Below are 26905 nucleotides of genomic sequence, written 5' to 3'. Positions count from 1 at the left end.
GGTAAACTTTTTGTTTGAGGGACTAAGAAAAAAAAAAAACTAAGAAAAACACGTTAAAAAATAAAATAGCAAAATATACAGTGTGTAAATTACTAGAAACGATCATAACGTAAGACTTTACAGGTGTCACGTGATCTTAGCCATTTTGTTCGCCACGTTGCGTAGGCCTAACCAAAATACTGTTTGGCTTAACTAAATATTTAGACCGGGCTTCTGATTTAGTATTTAAATGTAGACTTATTATGATATGTAATCTTTATTTAATCATATGTGCTATGTAAATTTGATCTATAATAATATTCAAGATGTACCTTAGCTTATAAATCTATTAACCTATTAAAATGAAATTGTTAAATCATTAAAAATGGCACAACCAATTTTAACTTTTGTTCGATCTAAGTATGGAGAACTTACATATTATTTTCAGTATATTTTGTTGTATATTCAGTAAATTCTTCCATTTTTGTATTATGAGCTATGTTTTGTCACTTAAAGGGTTACTCACCTTCAAGTTTTTCCAAACCATGCATTTCTTTCTTCTGCAGAACACGAAATAAGATATTTTGAATTTTCAAAATTTTGGGGTGAGCTATCCCTTTAATGTCAAGTTAGTAATTTTGCATATTATATGGAAATGCTGTCATCCTAGCTAATTAATAATATTGTGGCTTGTTCATACTTCACCTTATTTGTATACATTAAAATATTCTCATTTTCAGTTATTGTCAAACATTTTGAGCAAAGCATAGGCTATGTTATTGTGTCACCAAAAACACAAATGCCAAGCTGCACTGTTTCATCAGGCAAGACTTTTGACATTATCTGGCTCTGCTTTGTCACCAGGGTGTCACATCATGAATAATTAAATCACTACTTTGTGATAATACATAATTCAACATCAATTATTAATGCTAATGTGTGTGCAGTTTACTCAATTGTGTTATTGACTATCAAAGTAATTTCCTGAAAATCCTCAAGGACAAGAATTTAATCAGTCCAGCTCCTTTTTAAAGGTACCACTGTTAAGTGTTCTTAATCAAAGTAGCTTTTTTCAATATCACTGCTATATGTTTCATTGAAAACAGGTACTCACATTTCCTTTTACTACCAATTTGATGATTCATATGCTCCTAAATGACTATTCCTAATTCACTATCATATAATTGCATTGATGTTCTAAAACAGAGAGGTTTTGTTTGTTTTTTTGCATTTTGCAGCATGACTAAGCCTCTAAAAAAAGTAATGACAACTGAGCCTTGTAGTATGTCCAATGCATAATGTCATAATTAGCACCTATCACATCATTGTCATCATGGGACGCATGTAAAATAGCTATGTGATATGAGAAAGTCATGATGTACTTTAAGGTAAATAAATAATAAGACCAACCGTTGCTTCCATTTTCGCAGCCCTACCGCTTGAGAACTAATTAATAATTGATCATAGCCAGATGGTGAGCAATATGCAACAGGAGATGTACATGATTGCCTACATGTTTAATTGTTTTACAGAACATGTCAAAGCAGGACCAGTGTGTGGACTCTTGCAGTCGATCACGGACGTACAGATGTGATGACAAGAGAGGTGTCAGTTGTCATCACATCAGCATGAATAAGAGTTACCCGGATCATATCATAAAACATGACAAACCACTTAATATACACTTCTGTCCTTGATATTATCTTACATATATTATTTCACATTAGTACATTTACATTTCAGCATGGCATATATCTCGACACAATGCAGAATGTCTGTCATCACCTGACTTTACAATACACAAGTCAAACATCAAAGTGGATTGCGAAAAATTAAATGTTCACATTGACAACCAGGGAGTTTTCTTTTGTCACACAGCATGTTCAAAAGTCATTCCGCCACGCAAATTGCAGCGCCAGGTGCCCACGTAGACCCAAACAGAGCAAACCAATGTCAAGAATCATGTGTAAAAGTGAACGAGGAGAGGAAAAATTACAATTGAATATTTAGTTTGACATATACATACACACAAAATACACAATAAGGGATTGCACTTAACACCGTCCTGTCCAGGGTATGTCAGTGCTCTCAAAAAAGAGGCAGCAGGCATTCAATGTTTGATTATAAATCCTTCATCCAAAGTGTGTCCTCCAATTAGGAAAAAAACAAAAAAAACACCAACAACAACCAAGATTCCTTCATTTCTTATCCGGACCCTCCTTTTGGCAGTGCAGATGCTTGTCTGGAGTTCTCCGTAGTGATGTGATCTTAGAGGTACCGGAGTTAGGACTGGAATCGCTTCCTCCTGCAGAAACAGTGCTTTGTCCCAGACCGACCCCTGGACCTGCTCCGGGCCCGGTTGTTGACCCTGCTCCCAGCAGGTTAGCTGACTGAAGAACGGCCTCCGAATGTTCTCTGGCTTTCATCCGCAGGGCTGCGACACTGGCTGTCCGGTTACTCTGGCACCCATATGGTGGCAGGAAGGAGAGGCCCATTGGGTCAGGCACACAGCAGGAACACAATGGACTTCCTAATGAGGTAGACCGGAATTGTGTGTCATAATGTAGGTTAATGTCCTTTATCATTATAAATATGTTTTATTTCACACTGCGTAGTATATAAATAACAATATAATGTGAAAACACAGATGGTAGATTGCAGTTCTGACTAAATCTATCTATCCAGGCCTATCTCTATCTATCTATCTATCTATCTATCTATCTATCTATCTATCTATCTATCTATCTATCTATCTATCTATCGTCTATATTTAGAGTCAACAACATAATAACTATGTTGCATTTTCACCCACATCAGTTGCAGTAACAAAAAGGTAATAAAAACAACGGAGTGTCTATTTACACTAAGTGCAAATAGTGTCCCTTGTTGGCAAACACTATTTACACTAGCTCCGCCCACCAATGTCGGGTTGGGACACTCAATTTTTAAAAAAGACACACAGTATTCAATGTCTTCAGTGGCGCAGCAGTAGCAAGTAAAGCTCACAGACCTGGCTTTTAATGCGATCAACGTGGGTTTGAATCCTCCTTTTGCCGAGCTCACATTTATTTTCAATAAAAATGAAAATAATGAACTAAGTGGGGAAAATAAACTTTGAACGAGTGTTTGATAATATTAAAAGTGTTTATTGGGTAGGGTTAGGGGAAGGTGCAGGGAGGGTTTTTATTATCCCAATAAGGCAGCATCCATTTAATAATTTAAAAAAATATAATCATTTGCACTCTATGATATTATTGCATCCTGTTAATGTACAAAAATACTGAGGTGCAATTAGTATCTGCCAATATAAAGTATAGACAGCATCTAATTAATATTTGCTTTTATTGCAAAGAACCGATATTTTTACATGGTCTAAATAGAATCTATCTCTATTTTCACCTAGTGTATATAGCATATCGCTAAGAAAATGCTGCTATTGTCACTTAATGTAAATAGAATATATTGCTATTTTTACTTATTGCAAATAGCATCTATCGCTAAGAAAATATGCTATTTGCACTTAGTGTAAATAGCACCTAGAAATAAAACTATCTGAAGCATTTGTGCATGTATTCATGATGGCATCCAGTAGATTCTGGATCTTACCTTTTAAAGTTGCCACTTGTGACAAGGCTTGTGCATAAGTGGCTGTGTTCAGCAGAGTCCCAGGCAGACAAGATGGGAAAAAAGGTCCACCTGAACCCACCATTCTGTTAATACTGTGCATAAAGGAAAGAATTTGGCATTACATCTCTTTTGTAAAGCAAACAAATATTGAATGTAAACATCGCATTCGATTAGACGATCTACTCACTTCTGCTGTAGTTCCATTGGTTCTTTCTTATTTCTGCCATGGTCAACAGGAGACTGGTTGAGGTTTCTTGCAGGAGGGGCGCCTTCACTCATTTGTTCTTTTCCTCCTTCCTGGTCCGAAGTTCCTCTCTCTGTTTTTCTCCACTTTGCTCTTCGGTTTTGAAACCACACCTACAGAGAAAGAAAAAAACAATGACTAAAATGTTTTGCTTTTTTTCTCTGTCGTCATTTTTACTCTCTTTCATTTAATTTCAAACCTTCTGTGGAAAAGGAGATGCTGGACATCTTCTTTTGTTTTCCAAATAAGCAAAAAAAGTACACACAGCATAAGGATGGATAAATAATAACGACATTTTTATTTTTGGGGTAAGCTATCCCTTTAATCGCCTCTCTTGAAACACAATCATATTATTGGTTAGCTGCATATATTTTAAAATGATTATTTGCACACAATGCATGCACATTTCCGAAATGTGCTGCAGAATCTAACAAGCCAGTGACTTATGTCAAACTTCACGAACACAACTGCTGAGCATATGCAGCGAAGTTCTTGTATGTTAATTGAATGAAGGTCATTGCCTATAACAACATTTAATTGAGCAATTTTTCATTATCATTTTTTAATGACTTCCTACTGACAGTCTCCCTGCTTCTGAGAGAGAACCATGATGAAGTCGTTTATTTCTCTATTTAGTGATTGTTTGACAACATCAGATTCGATTAAGTCTGTGCTCTCTAACGCATTAATCATATTTGAATGGGAAAGGTTGCATAATGCAGCCATATCTCCACGGCCTGGCCAGCATTGTGCAAAGGTACAATGATGCGAACAAACAAAACGCCACACACATATAGCCGCTCTCTCCACATAATATGACACAACAGTTTACTGGCAGGACAACAATATTCACAATGTAATTGTGGCAACATTATCTCACCCTTGCACCTTCCAGCTAGAAGTCATGATCCCCCAGCACTGAATGCTCTATAATTGCACCATTAATCTCAATTTGCAGTTTGTTCTTAATGCAGCACAAGCCAATTGACACTTTAAAAACGGTGGGCGCCCTCTATACTACAACAAAACAGAAAATTTATTTCCTAATAATAATGTAAGTTTAATATCCCTGCATGCTGCGACCGATTCATGTTCAGATTTAATAATAGGAATCGGGTAATCCGATTAGAGAGAAATAATTTGTTTACAATCCCTAATTTACAGCAGCGAATTCCATTATCGCGTCGCAGTCATTGGTTTTAAGCGATAGTAAGATGACCCTGGGGAACAAAAGGGAAACTATTATATTTCCTACAATTAGATCTGAGCTCAGAAGGAAACCCAAAAGCAAATCTGGAATGCAGGAAATTACATACAGACACATTGAATGCAATTACATGTGGCCAACTTGATATTGCCGCGGATGTTTTGCAAGGCCGCAGAATATGAAATCGGAGGTTTCAGGTGCACGAGCTGTTTATAACCCAGAAACAGCGTTTTCGGGACGTTTGTCTTGTTCAAAACGCATTGCACCCTCTCTCCATTTGCTGAAACGCGGAAATGGCAGTGCATCTAAGCAATTTTTATACCTTAGAGACGAGGGCAAATTAGTGTAGAACATTACCACTAGTTAATTATGAATGACCGATTAATCAACCTAATCTAATATTCCACATTATGTTGATGTTATTAAAGCGCATCACGGAAATGACAGAGTGGCTTCATTTAGGCTACTTTCTTTGGCCAAACGTGCTCTGCGCGCGCTTCACGTCATGTATTCGTTATATCTCTGGATCAGGACGGTTGTGGAAAGCGTCTCACCTGAACACGAGCCTCTGTTAAGTTGATTTTCATAGCCAGCTCTTCTCTCGTAAACACGTCTGGATAGTGGGTCTGAGCAAAAACCGCCTCCAAAGCCTCCAACTGTGAAACATATATTTCTTGAATGTATGCTTTATAATTCAGAAAGAAATATCTGCTTTTCTTTGCGTTCGCTGCTTTTCATGTATAAGTGCACTGTCAAGCTCACTAAAATTGTATTGCCTTAACATTTTAAGTCAAATTAAAGTGTACCAAAGTGGCTAAAACTTTGCATTTTACTGATTAAAATGACAGGAATTATTGCGACATTTTAAATGGATAAAAACAAACATGTTGTTCAAATGAAATCATTTTACAGTGTAGGCCTATATGCTCTTCTTCTTACATCTTACATTTTTTTCCAATGTCGTGGAACCCATTAATGATAAACATAAATAAGAAAATGCTCTTCTTTTTTGCTTTAGTATTAAAAAATACTTCCAGAAGATGATGTAGACATTTGTCATATTAATGTATGAATGAATGCCTAGTAAAAAAAAAAAAAAAAAACTTTACAAAACAACATTATAATGCAAATAAGAATCAGAACTGGATCGGGAAATTTTGCTCCTCACTAACCTGTTGTAAAGTGAAGGTTGTCCTGTTTCTGCGTTGTTTTCTGCGCAGAAAACCGTCATCAAAGTCTCCAGAGGCGTGATTCCCAAACCCATTTGTGTTCACTATTAAAAACAATTACGCGACACTTTGAAAATACAACATTTAGGATAAAAATATACATTTTCTTAAAGCCCTAAATGAGAAGGGAGATTGATGATTCCCCTCAGTTGGCTCTCACTTTATCGTGCTCGACTAGGCTAATTCACAAGGAACAGTTGATTTATTGTAATCTGCTAGACCTGAATGATCACTTTACACAATGAGAAACCATGACCAACAAAATGCCAGTTGAAAGGCATGACATCTAGCATCTGTTCTCAGACAGACTGCAACAAAAAGTCTCAGCTGGGCGGCTGTCAAGCTCTCGATCACGTTACCATGTGGCAAAACATTAAACACCATAATAAAGCTATAAAACATACACAAACAGGGGTTGTTATTATTAAGTATATAAATGCATAATATGAAGATATAAATTACAGACGACGAAAAGAATATTTTTGTTTCTGATTTTAATAGTATAGGCCAATATGTAAGATTACTTTTAGATAAAACTCCATTCTTAAGCATAGAAATTAAGCATAACCTACTTACATGTATTGGTCCTGCAGCACTCTCCTTCTAACTGTGGAGGACAGTGAAAGTAAAACATGTTTCCCGGTGCTTTGCGAGTGGAGAGAATATTTCACTCTGCAAAGAAAAAAAATGGCCACACGTCAACAGTGATGTTCTCCAACTATTACTGCAATCATCTGCGTCTTTTTAAAATAACTTTAAACAATACTTCTACTTCTCTGCAACCGATTTGAAGTACATAAAGTAAAAAAAAAACAAACAAAAAACATCTGTACCAATAGATGGTCTTTATGCGATCGCGATTCTCGCGTCTCCTGCTCAACCTCAGCAGAGCAATCGCACTCCCACCGTCAATCACTGAGCGCTCCAGTTTATCCGCTCTCGCGCACATAAGGAGGGAGTGACCAGATGTCTTTGTGACTGTTTAGAGCATGACAACACTCGCCTTTATAATCTCACACGTAATTGCAATTAATCAGATTTTCGTTTTCAAGTCATTTGGATAGGTTCTCCGCGCACGTGGTGGTAAACGTCAAAATCCTCCAAGGCATTAGGCTACTCCGAAAGTGTAACTTTAGCTCGATGCATGCATATTCCCAAATCACAAACACACGCGGGCACAAGCACGATGCACTTTTTTTTTTTTTTTTTTTAACACAGTTGCTTTTTATATTAAAAATCTAGATGACTGTTTTTGAATTTAAAATTGGCTGTCAGACCAGTAATTGCTCATTATATGGGTTAGGGGTCCACTTTATACGAGAATCCACTGGCTGCGCGCTCGCAGGTCCAAATTTTGATTTTGTTCACAGCAAGGGGTCCGAGGATTTATTTCCCACTCTCGCGTAAATGATATGCAGCGGGACCCTTTCAATTACTTTTAAAACGCACGCGGGACGCCGCGCGCAGACACCGCCGCTCCTCTGCTGCTGGAAATGAGGCTCCGAGTAGCAGCTGAAATTTTGAAGTGCAGGACGGTATTGGATGAAATCACATAAACGGCAAAAAAGCAAGTGTAATGGTGCATAATTGGTTCTCTAATAGCATTACACAAGGATAATAGCCTGTTATGGCCCCCTGCACTATTAAGTGCTTCCCTGGCGTAGAACGTTTATGATATTAAGAGGGGAATATAATGATATTTTAGTTATTAAATGCGTGTAATTAATTTATGCACCGCTGAAAATAAAGTTGGTGTTATGATATCGTCAAAATGCATCGGAAACTGGGGGACGAGCTTTGTATAACTTCCTGACATTTGTATTATTATAGTACTGAACGGAGATATATTTAGATTGAGCAAACCTATAGATCAAGTGATTTCTACGATCCTGAGAGGCTGAATGGGAGAGTGTGTCAGCTGAAATGAGTGTCATAAAGCGCTGTCTTTAGAGTGCACGTGCGAGTGAACAATTGCTGTTTTTAATTTTTAACTAACAGAATAATTGTGTGTGTATGAGGGCTCATAAGAAAAGAAAAGAAAAGAAAAGAAAAGAAAAGAAAAGAAAAAAAGAAAAAAAGAAAAACTTTCAGGACCACGGTCAGCGACAGGACTGCTCGCGCACAAACATCCACCATTTAAAAAAAAGACAACTGTCGGTTAATAGACTACAAACGAATAATTACTATTATTCTGAGCCCATTAACGACTACATAAACGAATAAAAAGTTTTAATGAGGTCGTAAATTCGAACAGAACACTGAATAATTTCATAAACTCTGTATTTTGTTTTCTTTTTTATGGTTTCACATAGGGAGTATACAGTTCTTTTAATGATTCATTCGCTCTCGCTTGAAGAGAATGGTTGAAGCTCTATTTTAAAAAAAACGTTTTACAATTGCAGAAGTATTTTTGAAAAGGTTTGTTTTTCATTGCTGGGTTGCTAAATCGCGCTGACAAACAATATAAGACGAACACTCATTTCTGACACATTAACTTACAAGAAATAAAACGCTGTCCCCGAGAGCCCATGGCGTTGTGATTAATGTGCAACAACAGAAAAATCATAGTTCTTTTCAAAATGAGCTCCAATAAGCCCCCGTGAGGTGGCTTCATTTAGTGATGTATTAAATTTCCTAGATCATATTAATAAAACGTACTAAGGAGTTGATGTAAAGGATGATGTTTATTGAGTAACTTTTAATGAATACATTAATTTGTTCAAATGTATAACAGTATTCCCTAAACTCCATCACTGGCTTTACACACTGCAATTACATTAAATCTCATTTGTTCTCAATGAACAAACATTAAGTGGGAGGTAGAGGAAGATACTCTCAAGATATTAAATAATGTTGATTATAACTTTCAAAATCACCTTCACTTTCTAAAACGTCATGTAAACGATTTGGCACCAAGCACCTTTAGGGTGGAAGCCCTATATAAATGTATATTTTCCATTATTGCCAAAAAATTGGTAGCACTGAGTACCAATAATGGAGTATTTACAATAGTATCACAACAATATTATAGTACTGTAATAGTATTATAACATAACACAGTAAACAAAGTACTGGTCTCATCAATGGCTACCCGAATAACACATTTTTCAGGAAATTTCCAAGTTCAAGTAATTTCCAGGAATTTTACAAAAACAAACAAGAGCAGCAAACAATTTTTTTTATACAATAGCAGTGTTTTACAATAATATGTCCAATACAATTATTTTGCACTTTTTACAGGCAACCTGGAAAGCTCTAGAAAGTTTATTGAAATGAATTGCATTTACACATTTCGTAATCTAAAAATAATTGATGCATCGAATCACCTGTGTTCCCAAGTGTGAGGTAAACATTCCGTTTGGAGCTTCTCAGTTAATAGCTTTTAATATGCTCCGCTCCATTTACCTGTAGTCAGCTTTAAGCTTCCACATCCCTTCCTGACCAGGAAGTCTGTGGAACTCACAAATATTTCTCAGCAGTTCTCTGAACACTGGTGTTTGTGTGGAAGTGAGTCTCGGGGTGAAGTACTCCAGGATCTCCTTGGTGCTCGCCTGGCCATCCACCTGAGCTTGGAAGGCCACAAAGTTCCTCAGGTCAACCAGAAGCTCGTCGTGTTCTGTAGGAGTCGCATGAACGGCGGCAGACTGAGTCTCCCTCTCTTCCTCATCCTCCTGTCTCTGGGGTTGATTGAGGTGATTCCTGGCCCTCATTCTAGCGAGGAGAGAGGATGAGGAAAGAGAAGCAGATTCCTCCTCTGCTCCTTCACCGCTGAAGTGAGCAGCGGATCCTGGCTTCTTTACCACTGACTTCTTTATAATATCTGCATCCTATATTAAAAAAAACAGAACATGAATGCTTAACAACTTTTATTATTCTATTGGGGGTTCACAGGATATTGTACAGATATAGACGTACCTTGCATTTCTCTCCTGCTTTTGCCGTTGTCCCAGATGGCTGAGAAAGAAGTGAGTTTTTCTTCTGTCCAAACCTTCTCCTAAGAAAAAAATCAATGTTGAAACAGCCTTATTTTACATTGACATTTTATAATATTATAGACACATGTTATTGTTCATTTTCCGTTCACTTTTAAAGGGATAGTTGAAAAATGAAAATTCTGTCATCATTCACTCAACCTCATGTCGTTCAAAACCTGTATGAATTTCTTTTTTCTGTTAAACACAAAAGAAGATATTTTGAAGAATGTTGTTAACTAGACAGTTGATGGTAGCCATATTTTTTTTTCCTACTATGGAAGTCAAAGGCTACATCAGCTGTTTGGTTACTAACATTCCTCAAAATGTCTTCCTTTGTGTTTAACAGAAGAAAGAAACTCTTACAGGTTTGGAACAATCTGAGGGTGAGTAAATGATGACAGAATTTTCATTTTTGGGTGAACTATCCCTTTAATAAAATTAAAGTAGACGTACTTGACTGGAGGTGGGGTTGTTGTCATAGACCCTCTTGAGAAAGGCAGCCTGCAGTTTTGCCTGGAGACCTTCAGAGCTCTCAGCGCATCTTTCGCAACCCTACTGGCCTCAGCTTCCACAAGTACATAGTCAGGGTTCGATGACTCCATGATGGAGTCATGCTTCATGACACTGTGTATCCCTGATTTTTTAAAGAGTTTGGCTAGAACATAATCATCACTCTTTTTCTCATTTTTTTCCTCCTCCTCCTTTAACTCTTTCTTGTACCTCTTTTTCTTCACCAGGTGAGAAATACGGCAGCCCTCAAACCTGGCGTCCTCAGAGTGCTTGCGCTTTTTATGCTTGCGCCCGTCTGAGGGTAACGTGTCCTTTTCTGCCATTTCACAGTGCTTTTTCTTCTCTCTGTGCTTTTGAGGGCTGTTCGTAGAAGAAAGATCTTTACTAGTGCTGTCTGTCAAACCGTCAGCATTGGAATGAGGTTCAAGGTTATTGTTCGGTGACCCAGAAGCACTGTTGTTTGAGAGACCGTTGACTGAGGTAGCGTTTCTGTTTCCTGATAGAGATGTGGAATCTTGGTCTTGGTCGCAAAATGCAGATGAATGAGACTGTGATGGTCTTGAGGTCACCTGAAAAGGACGAGAGGTCTTGTGTCTCTTTGGAACCTGCACATCTGACCCTGTGCCTATGAAATAATAAAAAAATACAACAACTCAGAAGAGTTATGTACTGTATCTACAAAAAATATAGGGGTACAACTGCTTGTCACTGGGGCAATACCCTCAAACAGGTATCTTATTTACCCCTAAAAGGCACATTGTAGTACTTTAAGGGTTCATGGCATTACTCCAAAGAAATAATATACACCTTTTAGAGGTATAGTGTACAATTTTAGCATTTTTTTTCCTGAAAGTGTAACAAAAAGTGTTTTAAAATGATATTTACATTGCCTGATTTCAACACATATTCCCTTTGTGACATCAGCCAAATGAACAGAGCTGTTCTTGCAAAGAAAATATACTCAAACTGTTAACACATCCATGAATTACCTGCAAATATTGCACTGGTTTCTGTTCCCTGGGAGCCGTCAGGACTGCTCAGCGTGAAAAGTTCATAAATGTCATTAGACTTGAAAAACCGTCTCTGCTTAGGATCTTTCAGCACTCGGTTGGTGAGAAACTGTTTGAAGATTTGTCTATGGAAAGAGACAAGGAATACTGTAGTTTTTTTTAATCGTCATTATGATACACTCTAGCCCCACATTTCCTGAATAATTTCCTTTATAGCCTAAACACTGACATGCCACAATTTCACCCTGCTGGACAGTTTATCTGCTTAACAAATGCAGGTTAGTTTGAAATTGCAAAATTAATATGCGAACAATCCCGCTCTTCACGGCGTTTCGAAATTCCCATTGCCTCCCTACAAATAACCCAGTAGTCTACGACAGCCTTCAGCGACCAATTAGCGAATTTGTGTTGATATCTAATTAAAAAAATAATGCATTTCAATTACTGTCTATTGAGCTCCTGCAGACAGAAGTAGGACATTATGGATTGTAATAGTCCTCCTCACCATTACCAGCTCCATTTCAATGCCCAATCCCAAGAAACTAACCTGTGGTAAATCTTCTCCTCAATGGTTCCAGCTGTCAGCAGCCTGTAAACCGTCACCTGCTGTTTCTGCCCAATCCTCCAGGCACGCTCACGAGCCTACAGAAAGAGGTCAACAGTTCAGATCATTACCGCATGCTACAAGCTGAAAATTTTGCATCAGGTACAGAAAGAACATGCATTCTGGACGTGAGATATAAGGCTTTGGCCGACCTGAGTGTCTGTGCTGGGGTTCCAGTCTGGGTCGTAGATTACAACCCTATTTGCTCCAGTCAGATTGACTCCCAAACCGCCAACTCTTGTTGTCAGGAGGAAGACGAAGATGTCCTTGTTCTGTAAAAAGGGGAAGAAAACAACTGAATGGATTAATAAGTTGGTTCAAAAGCACCGATACCGTAAAACACACCCTGCTATCTCATATTTACCTGGTTGTACTGAGCGATGAGAGGCTGTCTGGATGCAATGGTAGTGGTGCCATCCATTTTGAGATAGGAGAAGCCATTCTCCCTCACAAACACCTCCAAGATCTCCAGCATCTGTGTGTGTGGGAGAAAGGGTTTCAGACAGAGCATTAAGAACAGGATTAGTGCTAATAGGATTAAGTGAGATTAATATTACATGTACAGAAGTACCAACTGTGTGGGTTTTAGGTTCTCTCTGAAGCCAAATCTCATTTCTATTGAACAAAGACAGCTGGGTCCTGACAGACACCCTACAATGCAATAAGATCTCCTAATGAATTCTATTAGAGGGCAAAATGACATAATAACTTTATTGGTCCTTTAGTGCTGCTGCTGGAGATAGTGAGAGTGCAGCTTATCCATCAATACTGTGGGTTTATTCGCACTTCTTTACTTCAGCGACGGCCTGATGGATCTACTTATGTGAATTTGGCTGATCTTGGGCATTTTGCCTATCCTTCTTTTCATCGCTCCTTTCTTACTGACCTGCCTGGATTGGGTGAACAGCAAAACGCGGTGTCCCTGTTTGAACCACAGGCGCAGCAGTGACTCCACCACAATCATTTTCCCAGAGCGTTTCCAGTAACCGAAGTGCTCCTCCTCGGTCAGCTGCTCATCAGGGATGCCTCGGAGCAAACGCGGCCCGCCTGTGAACAGATCCGGGTGGTTGCAGATCTTCCTCAGAGCTATGAGGCCTGAGAAGACCTAGAACCACAGGGTGGGGAGTTGAGATTAATACACCGGATGGATGTTAATACATTTAATGGAGGGAGAAAAACAATTCTCTCTTTCCATGTAAGAAATAGGAAACACAAATCTTAATATTAATAAACTTGGTTAATTTAATGAAGGTAATTGACCAGAGCAAAGTAACATCTCTTCCTTGAAGTAAATGCAGCAGTCTTTGCATTATATATGTGGCTTAATGGAGTTTGTGACCACATAAGAGGGGTTTGTAAACTGCTCTGCAACCCACAGCTTTTGTCTGCACAAAACACATTTGGAACATTGTGATGAATAGTTTGTATAAAGGAGCTTTTCCTTACTATGTCACTTTGCACATAAAGAGTCAATAGATCACAAGGGCTGTTTTGTAATGGAACAAGCATCTTCATAGGTGTATAAGGCTGACAAATTTGCCAATTACACAGATTCTGGATCCTTATCATAAGGTAATTCACAGTAAAGCAAACATATCGGTACAAATATTATGAATAGTTCAAAAGTTCAGTTTTACATTTTTCTGACTTTTTTTCCCCATTTCACATTAGTGTCAGCATAACAATTTGTGTGAAACGTAGTAAAAGAAAATTTAGCAAGTTTGTATTAGTACAGTTTAACCCACATTTGCTTTTATGAGAGCTGCGCTTGAGCTGTGTGAACTACACAAGGCTTGATGATAATTTTTAGTGACCGAGAAATAATATATATATATATATATATATATATATATATATATATATATACACACACACACACACACATTCCAAATCCTATTTATTTTTACGTTTAAATTAGATTTTGTAGACTTTTGAATTCCACTACTGGGATTGGAGTGTTCAAACTTCCCACTATACACATATCAGAAACTCTCTAAAAGTTTTTCTTTACACTCTTTTGAACATGTATGTGAACATATAATGATAGAGGATGCCACCACTCTCAGGCAGACTGAATAACGAATAAGGATTTTTACATAGTGGGGAACAGAAGATCATCAATTTTATGCAAACACACTGGTGTTTTACACATGTAACCCTTACATGCATGTCTCCATTCAGAATTTGATAAACCTCTTTGGAGTCCAAAAAAGTCTGGTAAACCTGCCGCTGATCTTCCGTTAATCTGCAGAACAAGACCTGTTTGGACAATAAAACATTATGGGCTGTAATTGAGTTGATGTTTGGCTTGTAGTAAATATTTGATTATTATTCTACACTAGGAAGATTCAATGTTTCAATGAACTACAAACTAACTGTGCCTGAAATACAAGTGCTGTTGTCATGCAAGGAATACATAATTAACAAGTGGAGTACAGATTCACTCGTTTTAGGTATTACATGGTCACCTGTTCGTTTTTGTCAGGTAAAGAGAGGTTTGCTTTCACATCAGCCTTCATTCTTCTCAGCAGGTAAGGGTTAATTGTGTCACGAAGAACACAGGCGCATTTATAGGCTGTCTGGACCTGAGAATTATAAATAAAACAAATAAATCCATTTGTGACAAATCAATAACAACAAATTCCCCCTGCAACATGAAAACAAAGTTGATGCTATATATAGACTTAAAAGGCTTGTGTCAGTAAAAACATTTATAATGTAACAGTTTTTCTATTTTTTAAATAAATGCTGTTTTATTAAACTCTCTATTCGTCAAAGAATCCTGAAAAAAAGGTCTCCACAAAAATATTAAGCAGCACAACTGTGCTCAATACTGATACTAATAACCAACACCAAATCAGTATATTAGAATGATATCTGAAGGATCATAGTAATGTCTATGAAAATCAGAGTAATAACTGCTGTAAATGAAGCTGTCATCACAGGAATCAATTAATTATTTTTTTTTTCTTCACAATTTCACAATATTATTTTGAAATATAAATATATGCATCTTTGGTGAGCATAAGAGACTTCTTTCAAAAAATAATAAATAAATTTACAGACCCCCAAACTTACAGTAGTGTACTTTTTGCAAGCACACACGCCAACTAAAATATATTTGTGTGTTTATGTTTTTGGCTAATTAACAAGCATCAACTTCAATACACTTTATGAAAGCCAAACAAATTAGTGTGTCCTGAGGCATGTCAACAGCCGCTTGTTCTCTTTCTCTCCTCCTATCAGCAGATTGACACATTAAAGATTCATAAGAGTGCTGCTGGACTCCAGAGGGGGGCTACACTCTTTTATCAATAATGTTCTCCTGATCCAGCGTTAGGCCAAATGCCATTTAGCTGTAATTTAAAGGGGTTCGCAGATCAAAAGAAAGCCTGCAGTGGAACCACAACACTGCAGGGCATACATCGAGCCCAGATTAGGGCCCATTTGAGAGGACAAAAGAGAGAGAGAGAGAGAGAGAGAGAGAGAGAGCAAGAGTAAGTCAGAGAAGCAGAGGTTAGATGTATGAATAAGTAGTGATAAAGCATATGCTTCTTTAGCTCGTAGCAAAAGAGCTCAAGACTTCACGTTTCCAGTTTCAGGACCTGTTAATTTTCATTAATTTCTTCAATAATTTCATTATAAGTTTTTCACAATTTTTAAAGACTTCTTTCTTCCCTAATTCATTTTAAATCCTGCAATGTGACAGAATATTTGTACTTTTAAAAATAAATCGGTCATAAAAGCTGCATGCGTAATTGTAAAAGAATTAGATATATGTTGTTTAATAGGCTCTTAAACATCTCTATAATGTCATAATGTTTCCTTATATATATATATATATATATATATAAATATATGAGATTACAGCTTAATCTGAAATAGAGCAGGACAGACGTTAGTTAATTTTTCATATATTTTTGGTGCAAAGAAATACGTACTGCATAAAGTACTATGTAAATTCTAATTGCAAGGCTGTAAAGTCCTCTCTCATTTCTCAAATGAATATCCACTAAAACAAAATTTATGAAAGTATGAGGCTGGTCAGCAGGACTATGCAGAGAGCTGGGAAAGGAGAGAGCACCATGAGTCAGGGGTTAGCTATCTACAACCATTTAATAACATTAATAATTAGTAAAGGTTTTTATTATTGGCAAAGGAAACATCAATAGCCTTTTAAAGCAGTTCGGAAATGAAATCCATAAAGTAAGTGTGCTATTAAAAAGGTTTCCTAATAATGGTACATCTAGATTCCATTCACCATGCAGCCATCAGTACGCTGTTAGAAGTTTTTTTTATATGCCTTTGAATTAATACAGGCACTTCCATCTCTGTGTAATATACAATGTGTTCTGCATTCATTACGCTGTAATATTTGATGTAAATTATAGGTTTATATACGAATAATAAGAGAATTTTAACTGCACTGATCAATAAGCTCTGGGTGATGAGTGGTTCACCTGAACTGGAGACGCATTGGAGTATCCTCCCATGGTAATGGGCACAGAGAACTGCTCCATGAAGACGGGCAGAGTCCCCAGCTTCCCTGGAAACACAAAGTCAAAGAGCGACCACAGCTCTTTTAGGTTGTTCTGCATTGGTGAGCCCGAGAGGATAAAACGATGGGGTGTCCGGAACTGTGTACGAAAAACAAAACAAAAAGAAATCAGTGACAATCCTTCAAAATTTACGAGATGTAAGTTGATCAAGTAATCAAAATAGTTTTAGAATCTTACCTGTGCAAGCACTCAGATACTATTTGACAATAAAGCCCCGTTTAAGATGGATTTGGTTTTAAAGCTCCATTAGCTTCAGTTTATTCAATACCAAATCAAAGAGTTGTGAAATTTCCAAATGATTTTTTTTTAATATAGCGATCAATAGCTCATTGATAACTTGATGCAGACTAAACTAAGATCATTTCTAAAAGGTCTACTAGCTTGCTTTGTGAGACCCGTGAGTGTTTATTTGACCGCTTGATTGTAAAATGAAGGAAAAATCTCTAAAAAGAAATCCACGGTCACCTGCTTGCATGCCATAGTCACCCCAGCGCTGGGGTTCCTAATCTTGTGGCCCTCATCCAGGATGATGTAATGCCAGTCGTACTTCTGGATGTAATCTTGCATAATGCGTATGTATGAGTAGGAAGTGATGAGGATGCCGTGACTGGCAACTATTTCCGGGATAAGCTTCTCCTGAAAATAAGGAATAAATAAAACCAGAAAGTAAACTTGCTTGCACAACAATGTCTTTTTTGGCTGTTAATTAAATTGAGGAAATTGCAATAGGTTGCTGGTATCAGGCCCCTGGCGATAGCGTCTTCATCAGAACGACTAGTCTATACGTCTGCTTTGACGTCTCACATGAACGGTCTCAAGTGTGTTCCAATTATAGACGTGCAAAGCGACTAACCTCTGTTCCCAGCCCCCCCTCCACACTTTTTTTTTTTTTACTTTGTAGCCAATTAATCAGGTACATCTGCTCTACAGGAGTGTTAGTGTTAGCGTGAAGGCTGTATCATTAGGTGCCAACGCTGCATAAACGTTCCTCTGTATCTCTCCCACAAGCTCTTGAGACCAACTCTCCACCTAGAGGGCAAAGCACGGACTGCCAGACAACAACCCCCATTAATCACTGTGTCAGGCAGGACGGGGAGGGGGGCAGTGAAGACCACTCACAGTAAACACTTCACAGCCGCCCCACAGCAGCTCCTGCTACCTTAGCTTTAATTAATTTAACATTTCCTTGGAGCCAATTCGACTCCACACACTAGGATATTTGCTGACAAGGGAAAAATCTCACGCTGGCATAAACGTTACAGGCCGAAGCGACACAGTTCATCTTAATCTTGTTGTCATGTTGCTTCTTTGTATGGAAAAGTTAGAGCGTTGAGATTACATACGATGAGAGTAAAAAAACAGTTTACATTATGCAAGTCTCAAGAATGGACGTCCTCAACTCCAGCAGAGCATGTCTCACCTTTTTGCTGGTGAAGGAGCCCGTGTCGTGGAGGACAGCAACACGGAAAGGAGGCCACCATGTGTGGAACTCCTTCACCCACTGATGCATGACTGTTGCCGGACACACAATGACTGTGGGCCCCAGTCCAGCATACCTATATGAGAAGGAAATGTGGTCACAACACTGCAGAAACTATGAAAGTTGCATTACTAGTTCTAGTATGTACTTGGATTTTAATATGCGATTAGTCATCTGCCTATTAAACATCATTATATATATACATATATATATTTAAACTTTGGGTCAGTAAGACGTTTTTGGTTAGAAATTAATACTTTTATTCAGTAAGGATGCATTAAATTGATAAAAAAAAGTGACAGTAAAGAGTTATAATATCATAAAACATTTGTTTAATTTATTCAAATAAATGCTGTTCCTTTTACATTTTTTTTTTTTTTAATTTTATTTATAAAATTAGAATGATTTTGGAAGGATCATGTGAGACTGGAGAAATGGCTGCTGAAAATTCAGCTTTCCCATCACACAAAAAAAATAAATAAAAAAAATTAACAAAAAATAATTTTATATATATATATATATATATATATATATATATATATATATATATATATATATATAGTAGTGAATGTAAGTTTACAGTTTTTATTGAATGTGCTGCAATAAAAAAAAGACAAAATAATGGCCTTGTCATAATAATAATAATAATAATAGTCATTGCAGGCTACATGCAAAAACAACATATAAGTGTGATATGATTCATGAACAAATGAATCTTATGAGTCATTTCTTTTTAGTGAATTGGAAACATAGAGTAGCCCAATCCTTCACCGAATTGAATACATCAAAGTGGTTAGTGAATCATCATCAGCCTCACTTACTGAACAAGTTACATTATTTTCAGTGATGTCATCCTTATTGCAAGTTTTGTGTCAATACCATTACTGACTGAATGTCCATATTACTTTTTGGAGAAATCCACCTAAAATGTTTTACTTGCAGTTTCACACATTAAACTTCAATGTGATGAACCCCATGAGCTTAATCCACAGCTGCTCTGGTTTTTCTCTCCATGTGAGTGTTCACTAAAGAAATGAACTGAAAAAATGCACTAAATGGCTTTAGGAGCATTACAGCTTGATATGATATTCCGGATTGTGAAAGCCATTGATAGCGAGCCATAATTGAGTTTGCAAACAATCAATTTGCGGATGGGCGACGCCAGACAGCTTATTGACCAGCCAGGAGGGCCTCCACCCCGAGAGTGTACAGCAATAAAAGCAAAAAAAAGTAAAAAGGCACTACCTTAAATGTGTTTAATTACATGTTTCATGTTTAATTTTCCACCCTCCCCTCCCAACGAGCAGTCTCTCTTTCATGTCACGTCCTTGTTTCTCCTTTGATGCCGCCACTAAGAGAATTAGAGGAATATCATAATTGAAACGTCTTTAATAATTCACGCCAAACCTCTCTCCACCAGAAATCCAGCTGCTGAAATATTCATCGCAATCGAGACTTTGAGTCTGGGAGGGGTGGGGGAGACAGCTGACGTCTGTGTTTATGTGTTCTTGTGTTTATGGGTGTTTGTACACATGTATGGGTGCATGTGGGACTGGGAGGCTGATGATGATCAGCGTGTTTTGGAAAGGAAGAGACTCAAAGCACAAAGACAGAATGAAGAAAGAGAGACAATTTATAAAGAGAGAAAAGATAAAAAATCCTATCAACGTAATTCTAATATATAATTAATATGCAGTATTTTTTTGTACTCTGAGGTGGAAAAAGATTTTCATAAAATAAAATAGATATATATACAGTAAAAGTCTACAAGCACATAGGGTCCCTTGCCTGTATTTGGAGCCACGTGTTTTTAGCTTGCTGTAGCTCAGGCCTGCCAGGAAGGCAATTATCTGTATTGTCTTGCCCAGGCCCATCTCGTCTCCCAGAATGCCTCCTGCTTGCTGGCAGTGCAGTTCCCACATCCACCTGACACCTGTCTGCTGATACCTGGACAACAAAAGCAAACGCTTTGTCACACAAAACGCAGCCACAGCACAAACACAAACACAGTGGCTGATGAATTAATCATAGAGCCATTATCACTATTGATTCTGGATAAATGGGCCATAAGTGTTGCCCAATTGATGTGCTGTAAAACACATCCAGAACACAACAGCCAAGTACTTCTTTCTAATCCTAAAGCACTTCACAACTAAGCTTTCGGGACTCATAAAGTTAAAATTGTGAGTAATTTTTGTACAGATTTAATATTTGCACATTGGCTGTGTCCAAAAATTTAGGCAGCTGACTTGTTGCCTCGACGCTTTATTAGACAATGCTTTTGCAGGCAGCGTTTGTGCAGTAAGGCACCTCACCAAACGGATTTCTTCGAAACTGAACTGATTTCAAAAGTGGAAAACTTTGGTCAGAAATGTACTTTTATACACAAACTGACCACCAACCGCAACTTTCAGATGCCATCTTTAATTTTTAGCTTAAGTGTCACAGATTGTAAAGCACAGGATTGTGGGCTATCAAAGGCAGCAAATGATACATCTATGCTGCCTTAAAAAAAAAAAAAAAAAAAAAAAATCGATCAGATGAAGGTATCTCAGGAGACAGGAACTGAAGCTAACTTTGAAATCTGACATCCCTTGATGCCTTCCTACCTCAGAATGCATTATGCAGCCATTGTATGTGCATGTGTAAGAAAACACAACTTATTGATTGTTTTCTTTCACTATGAGAGCATGTGTGATTTGTGTGAGCCATACTTGAAGAGTTTCTTCCAGAGGAAACCAGGCATTTTAAATCCTTCATCAAACTCCACTTCACTCTCCTCTGACTCCTCTTCTCCTGCTTCTCTCTTTGCCTGTTTTTCCCGAAGTCTTTGCCTTTTCCATTTCCTGCAAGAAGACAAAACCACAACATTCCCACTACATTTTTAATGCTCTCTTCACAACCGGCATCAGCTTGAAGTGTCTTGAAGCTGCACATCATTACAGAACATTCACCAACATATCAACTAGGACTACAGAATCAAGAAGTTGCTTTCTCTAAGAATAAATCTGTTTATTTTACAGGGTTTTTCTCAACTTAAATTTTTTGATTAGTTTCCATATTAATTTAGTAAATATCATGTAAAATAAATATAAATCATTGCAGCATGTGTTATTTACTGTCTTTAAATTAATGTATTAATGTAATTAATGTTATTTACTGTCTTTAAGTTAATGTAATAAAAGCGTGATATATATCGGTTTTATATCAGCCTTCAGCCACCCTGCTATCTAAGATATCAGCATCGGCCATCTAAAGTATAAATATGCGTATTTTACAGATTCATTTTTTTCATATAGTTAAAATAAATGAAATGAGAAATTGATGTGATATAAGAGTGACATATACAGTACTGTGGAAAAGTCTTAGGCCACCATTAGATGTTGTTTTAGCAATGGTATAATGACCATATATAATTATTTCTCAGTCTCTTTATTAGAATATAACCAGAAAATACAGGAAATTGTATGCAGTATTAGAAAAAAATCCGACTTCTATAGGCTAAAGATAGGCTAAAGTGGAAAGTATACACTTGAGCAACAGCAGAAACCTGGCTCTTTTAAACCAAAAAGGAATGGAAAAGGACTGGAAGGCCAAGAAAACTTTCAAAATATGATGAGAAGTTTGTCAGATTTTCTTCAGTCCAGAAGGTCACACTAAATACTGAATTTTGCAAAAAAAAAAAAAATCCTATCTACGTAATTCTAATATATAATTAATATGCAGTATTTTTTGTACTATGAGGCGGAAAAAGATTTTCATAAAATAAAATAGATATATATATATATATACAGTAAAAGTCTACAAGCACGTAAAAAAAAAAAAAAAAAAAGGCATTTTGTTCTGATTTTTTTATTTATTTATTTATTTATTTTTTATCATATTTCCTGTATTTTCTGCTTGTATCATTATAAAGACCAAAAAAAAAAAAAATGTATGGTCATTAAAACATTGCTAAAACAACAAAGCTGGTGGTGGCCTAAGACTTTTGCACAGTACTGTATATCGGCTTTATATTCTCTGTAAGATATCGGAAAAAGGCCATCAAAAAATCCATATCGGTCCACCACTAAGCACAAGGTTCAGTAACAGTTCAGAATGGCTTGAGTAGCCATGCAGAATCATGTCAAAAATAGAAACGGGCCACAAACCGGTGTGGACACAGTGTCACGCTGAAAGGCAGACCCCACAGAGACATTTCCCACGCTGAAGACTTCACATAACGTATTTGATTAACAATCTTCTCAAACTAAAACAAGTCTACTGTTGACATTTAAAATTTGACTCTGTTAAAGATGCCTCCTATGGGAAAATCTGCAAGGAACAGTCAGGTACCAAAAGTCCCCGGCCTCGGTTTTTAATTTCCTTAGCCAAAGAACTACAGACAGACAAAGACAGAAACAGAAGAGAAAAAGAGAGAGAGCGAGCGAGAGACCTTTCCCTTCCTCTGCCCCTCACTCCAGCAGGCCAGATTTAATTGACCCACTTCTGGCTTCAGGGAAAGCTACAGCAGTTAGTGGCAGTGTCGTCAGAAAAGCAAATTAAGATTGATACAGACAATTAGGAGTTTGAGCTCCCCAAGAAAGGTGCAAGAGAGAGGAGTGTAGGGGGAAAAAAATCCATCTTCATTTGGGGTTGGTCCTGTCACTCCGCAATGAAACTGTTCCCTTTATCTGGGGCTTCCGAGACTGCACTTGTAATTAAGTCAAGACTAAGCATTGGTTCAGTTAATTATGTTTTTTTCCCCCCTATCCTCCACCACTCAGCATTGCTGCGCTCCACCATTCACATTTAAACCAACCGGAGCAGGGAAACTATGGAGAGAGAGTGCATGCCAACTCAATTTGCTTACTATAAATACAAATGCATAAATCTTGTTAGGTTTGCTTCCATCTATTTGCACGTTAACACTGGAATAAATACATGCATACCATAATGAGAAAATATGAATAGGCATAGAATTTGCTTAGTCAAGGAACAGCAGCCAATCTCATCAGTGGATTAAGCTATCTGTTCTAGCATACATGCTAGGCAAAGTAACTAAACATATGAATGGCCTTTGACTGTAATGATTGTGACAGTTTAGGAAATGATGGATTCAGACTAAACTTACCTAATCCTTTGCCTGTAACACTCGATATCTCCATCATCTTTACATTTCTTGACTTTTCCGCCTTTCTGAGAGTCTTCATCCTCCGAGCTGCTAGGAATGTACTCGTCGCTCTCGTCCTCCTTTTTGGGTTTCCTGGTTTTGGCCTGGTTCTTCTTCTTATACGGTTTAAGTTCATATTCTTCATCTTTATCCACCCAGAACTCATCATCGTCATCATCTCTATCTGGCTCCTCAGGATCCATCAGCTCATCACTCGGGACATACTCCGAACCCTCGCTATCTGACGTCTGTTCCCCATCGCCTTTCCTCCTCCTGGCTCGGGACAGCTCCTTCTCCACCTTGGGCCTGGCTTTGGGGTGAGCCCTCAAGGCGGTCCTCTGGAGTTTACGCATCCGCTTTTGGAGCTTCTTATCCTTGCTGGAGATTGATCCGTTCTTTTGCTTTTTGCCATGCGTTGTCTCTCCTGAGTGCTTCTTGGTGATCTTCTTCTTCATGGGTCTCTTTCTGCTATCCGCTAACATGGCTTGGTCAGTGAGGTACTTGTCAAATCCGGAGCTCTCACTGAGCATAACCTTCCGAGGCTCTTTCTTCTCTTGCTTCTGAGGGATCTGTGAACCGAAGGGGGTCATGTGACCTGTGCGGATGAGCTCTTCCCATTTGGACTCCTGAGCTGGCATAAGCATGCTGCCCAGAGTGGATGGGCCTGGTTCTAACAGAGACAAACAGAGCATAGATTAGTACCACTATTGTAATAAAAGCATATTAAAGCAAACATTTAAAGGAACATAATGAGAGAAATTAACTCATCTGAGCCACACTTTCCATGATACAGCCATTCAGTAACATTTTGTTTAAAAGGTGTTTTTCATGAATGCATGAACAAATAAATAACCTCTGAAAACACCAAACATAAAGCACTCCCCAATATTTAAATTGCATTAGAAAATTTATTGTGTTACTATACATTATTATTTACATCCACTTTTGAATTTTACATTAATTTTATGTAATATTTAAAAGCCATAACTGTCAATATTAGAATTCATTTCAACTGATCGAGTCAAAATTGACGAAATGCTGTGCAGTTTTATGTTTAAAAAACAATATATAGTGCAAATAAGGTGAAAAGACAAAATATCTTTAGAAAAAGGCACCAACGTTGCCCCTTAAAAGGTTTCTGAGCAGAACCACTACTAAGTACCACTATTGGTCCCATAATAGCATATTAAAACAAACATCCAATATACAGACGTTTTGAACATGTATAATTTATGACATATATGCAAAGTGATTGTTCAGCAAGATCAAGAGTATATGATGTTCTAATACATATCATTGCTAAGGCTAATAATGTATGTAAAGCTTCTGCAAAGGACTGTGCTTCAAACTTACCTTCGTCATCCTCAATCAATAATTCGGCCTCAAGCTTCTGGATATCCTCTCCATCAAGAACAGCCTGCAGTCTCTTCTGCTTGGCTCTAATCTTTTTTAACTGTTTCTCCTGTAAAAGATAACAGACTTCTGAAGTATTGTGTTGTAAGGGTTTCAAAAAAAGAGCAATGCACTACTGAAATATTACAAGCTTGTTTTTGTTATGAATATAAAGTAAAATTATATAAAATAAAATGGATTAAGCTTTAAAACTGAAATCTCAGATACATAAAATCTTAAGTGATATAAGCTAAACCAAGCAAAAAATGAACAATCCAGCATATGCTCACCTTGTTATCTTTTTGCCGTTTGACAGACTCAATTTTCCGACTGATGTCCTTGCTAGAGGCAGCATGAGGGGCTAGCTGCTCTAAAATTTTGTTGATGTGCTTCAAAGCACTTGTACATGACCTGAAACACATTACAAACCAATTACAAAAGATGACATCACATTCCAGCATTCACACTGATTTCTCATTCTTTGACTGATTTACATAATGTACAATGTTTCAAGATCAATAAAGGAAGCATAAATTCACCTGACATCATCCAGTACGGACTCATATTCTTTCTCGGCCTCTGCTTTGGCCGCAGCCTGGTTGGCCTCCTGAATGGCCCTGTCCACCTGCTGCAACACACCTTGCTCGAGAACATCTTGGTCATACACATCCACTCCCAAACCCTGCAGCTCGGCAGCCTGAGAGTTGTGGTCCACAGTTCGGATCTCCTGACGGTTGATGTGGAGTAAGGGCTGCGATTTTCTAGGATTCTGTGACCCAACATTCTCTGGACATGTAGCTGCCGGCTCTTCCTTACTGCTTCCTGGGATGGAAAGGCCATTGTCTTCTTGGACTCCAGGAGTAAGGGCACTGACAGGGCTGGACAGGGGAGGCAGGGCCTGGTCCTTGTTACCTTCTACTGGCATTGTTAAGTAACTGTGGATAAGGATGATCTAAGACTGTAATTTTGGATATGTTTCATCTAAGACACCACAGTAAGAATATTATAATAATCTACAGAAACTCTACAGTAATTGATAACGGCTATATATATATATATATATATATATATATATATATATAAAATCATAAAGTGTATTTTTGTCGTAATTACCTCTATAAAATGGTAAAAACATCTGTGTTGAGCAAATACAGTAACTTCACATAACAAAAGACATACACAATAACTGAATACTATAATAGTAACAGTAATACAATAACAACGCGACCAATGGATTAATTTGAAGAAAAAATGTGGTTATATTTGATTATATTCTTAAAAAAAAAAAACATTTAAAGAGTGTTTTATTCAATAGTACAGGCTTGTGTGCTAAATGCTAACTGCTAGCATTTTATTATTGTTGTTTGCCCTCAGCTCAACTCATACTTTAAAAAAGACCAATAACAAACCTTCACAACGACCCGACTCTTTCAAATTATTTATTCGTTTAACGTGAAATCCATCAAGATCTCGGTTTAAGTCGTTTAGTTGTGTACTACTATCTAGCATGTGAACTTGTTATACAATCAATGCATAATAAACTGTGAAGGGAGAGAGTTTAAGGCACAGTAAATGTCATCGGCTGAGGACACATGTCAAAATAAAAGTCCGGAAAGGTCTTAAAGTGAAAGTGGGAGGAACCAAAAAAGACTATATATAAATAGATTAACCTAATATTTTATTTTGTGCAGAAATTAATCATTGCAAAAAGTTCCTCTGCTTAAATTTGTTATTTAAAAACTATATATTCAGTTAATTTTTCCTAAGCCTGTGGGCTAATGAAGAAACTCTGAGGCATTTTTCTTTAAATGTGTAGAAAGTGTTTTTCTTGAATGAATGAATGAATGAATGAATGAATGAATTATGAAAACGCTGAACATAAAGCACTCCAGATTATTTAGATTGTATTAGAGCTTTTAGTGTGTAATCATAATTTGT

The 26905-nt window shown here is 37.4% G+C and overlaps 2 protein-coding genes across 4 annotated transcripts; both read right to left on the bottom strand.

Annotated features, from left to right (window-relative positions):
* Nucleotides 1-1481: 1481 nt before the first annotated feature.
* On the bottom strand, nucleotides 1482-8799 carry drgx (dorsal root ganglia homeobox). Of its 2 annotated transcripts, XM_048205230.1 has the most exons (7): nucleotides 7120-8799; nucleotides 6863-6958; nucleotides 6230-6330; nucleotides 5612-5713; nucleotides 3794-3963; nucleotides 3586-3698; nucleotides 1482-2509 (listed from the first exon to the last, which is right to left on the bottom strand). In XM_048205230.1, exons 2-7 carry the CDS (start codon nucleotides 6918-6920, stop codon nucleotides 2178-2180), a joined length of 876 nt encoding a protein of 291 aa, XP_048061187.1. In that variant the 5' UTR covers nucleotides 6921-6958; nucleotides 7120-8799; the 3' UTR covers nucleotides 1482-2177. The 2 variants fall into 2 exon arrangements, with proteins under 2 accessions (XP_048061187.1, XP_048061186.1); XM_048205229.1 differs by having other exon boundaries at nucleotides 6863-8799.
* A 152-nt stretch (nucleotides 8800-8951) lies between these two features.
* Nucleotides 8952-26534, bottom strand: ercc6 (excision repair cross-complementation group 6). 2 transcript variants are annotated; one of them, XM_048205227.1, is made up of 20 exons: nucleotides 26377-26534; nucleotides 25507-25902; nucleotides 25258-25378; nucleotides 24929-25037; nucleotides 23537-24245; nucleotides 21138-21269; nucleotides 20212-20370; nucleotides 18364-18499; nucleotides 17409-17579; nucleotides 16845-17021; nucleotides 14853-14969; nucleotides 14548-14643; nucleotides 13271-13489; nucleotides 12749-12859; nucleotides 12537-12656; nucleotides 12328-12422; nucleotides 11760-11905; nucleotides 10714-11395; nucleotides 10202-10280; nucleotides 8952-10113 (listed from the first exon to the last, which is right to left on the bottom strand). In XM_048205227.1, exons 2-20 carry the CDS (start codon nucleotides 25890-25892, stop codon nucleotides 9688-9690), a joined length of 4191 nt encoding a protein of 1396 aa, XP_048061184.1. In that variant the 5' UTR covers nucleotides 25893-25902; nucleotides 26377-26534; the 3' UTR covers nucleotides 8952-9687. The 2 variants fall into 2 exon arrangements, with proteins under 2 accessions (XP_048061184.1, XP_048061185.1); XM_048205228.1 differs by lacking the exon at nucleotides 14548-14643.
* Between the last annotated feature and the right edge of the window lie 371 nt (nucleotides 26535-26905).

The sequence above is a fragment of the Megalobrama amblycephala genome, linkage group LG10 (genome assembly GCF_018812025.1).
Source record: "Megalobrama amblycephala isolate DHTTF-2021 linkage group LG10, ASM1881202v1, whole genome shotgun sequence".
Lineage (NCBI taxonomy): Eukaryota > Metazoa > Chordata > Actinopteri > Cypriniformes > Xenocyprididae > Megalobrama > Megalobrama amblycephala.
Note: the sequence above shows the minus strand (reverse complement) of the source record. Positions and strands in the feature narration are given on the sequence as shown.

Bases quoted from the DNA above. Each gene is read 5' to 3' on its own strand.
- drgx (XM_048205229.1), bottom strand. From the start codon at position 6,920: ATGTTTTACTTTCACTGTCCTCCACAGTTAGAAGGAGAGTGCTGCAGG. The intron at 5,714-6,229 runs GTTAGTGAGGAG...TATGTTTCACAG, and splicing joins CAACCTTCACTTTACAACAG to TTGGAGGCTTTGGAGGCGGT. The intron at 3,699-3,793 runs GTGAGTAGATCG...CTTTATGCACAG, and splicing joins CCAATGGAACTACAGCAGAA to TATTAACAGAATGGTGGGTT.
- ercc6 (XM_048205227.1), bottom strand. From the start codon at position 25,892: ATGCCAGTAGAAGGTAACAAGGACCAGGCCCTGCCTCCCCTGTCCAGC. The intron at 12,657-12,748 runs GTAAATATGAGA...CCCTTTTTACAG, and splicing joins TCATCGCTCAGTACAACCAG to AACAAGGACATCTTCGTCTT. The intron at 11,396-11,759 runs GTAATTCATGGA...ATTATTTCATAG, and splicing joins AACCAGTGCAATATTTGCAG to GCACAGGGTCAGATGTGCAG.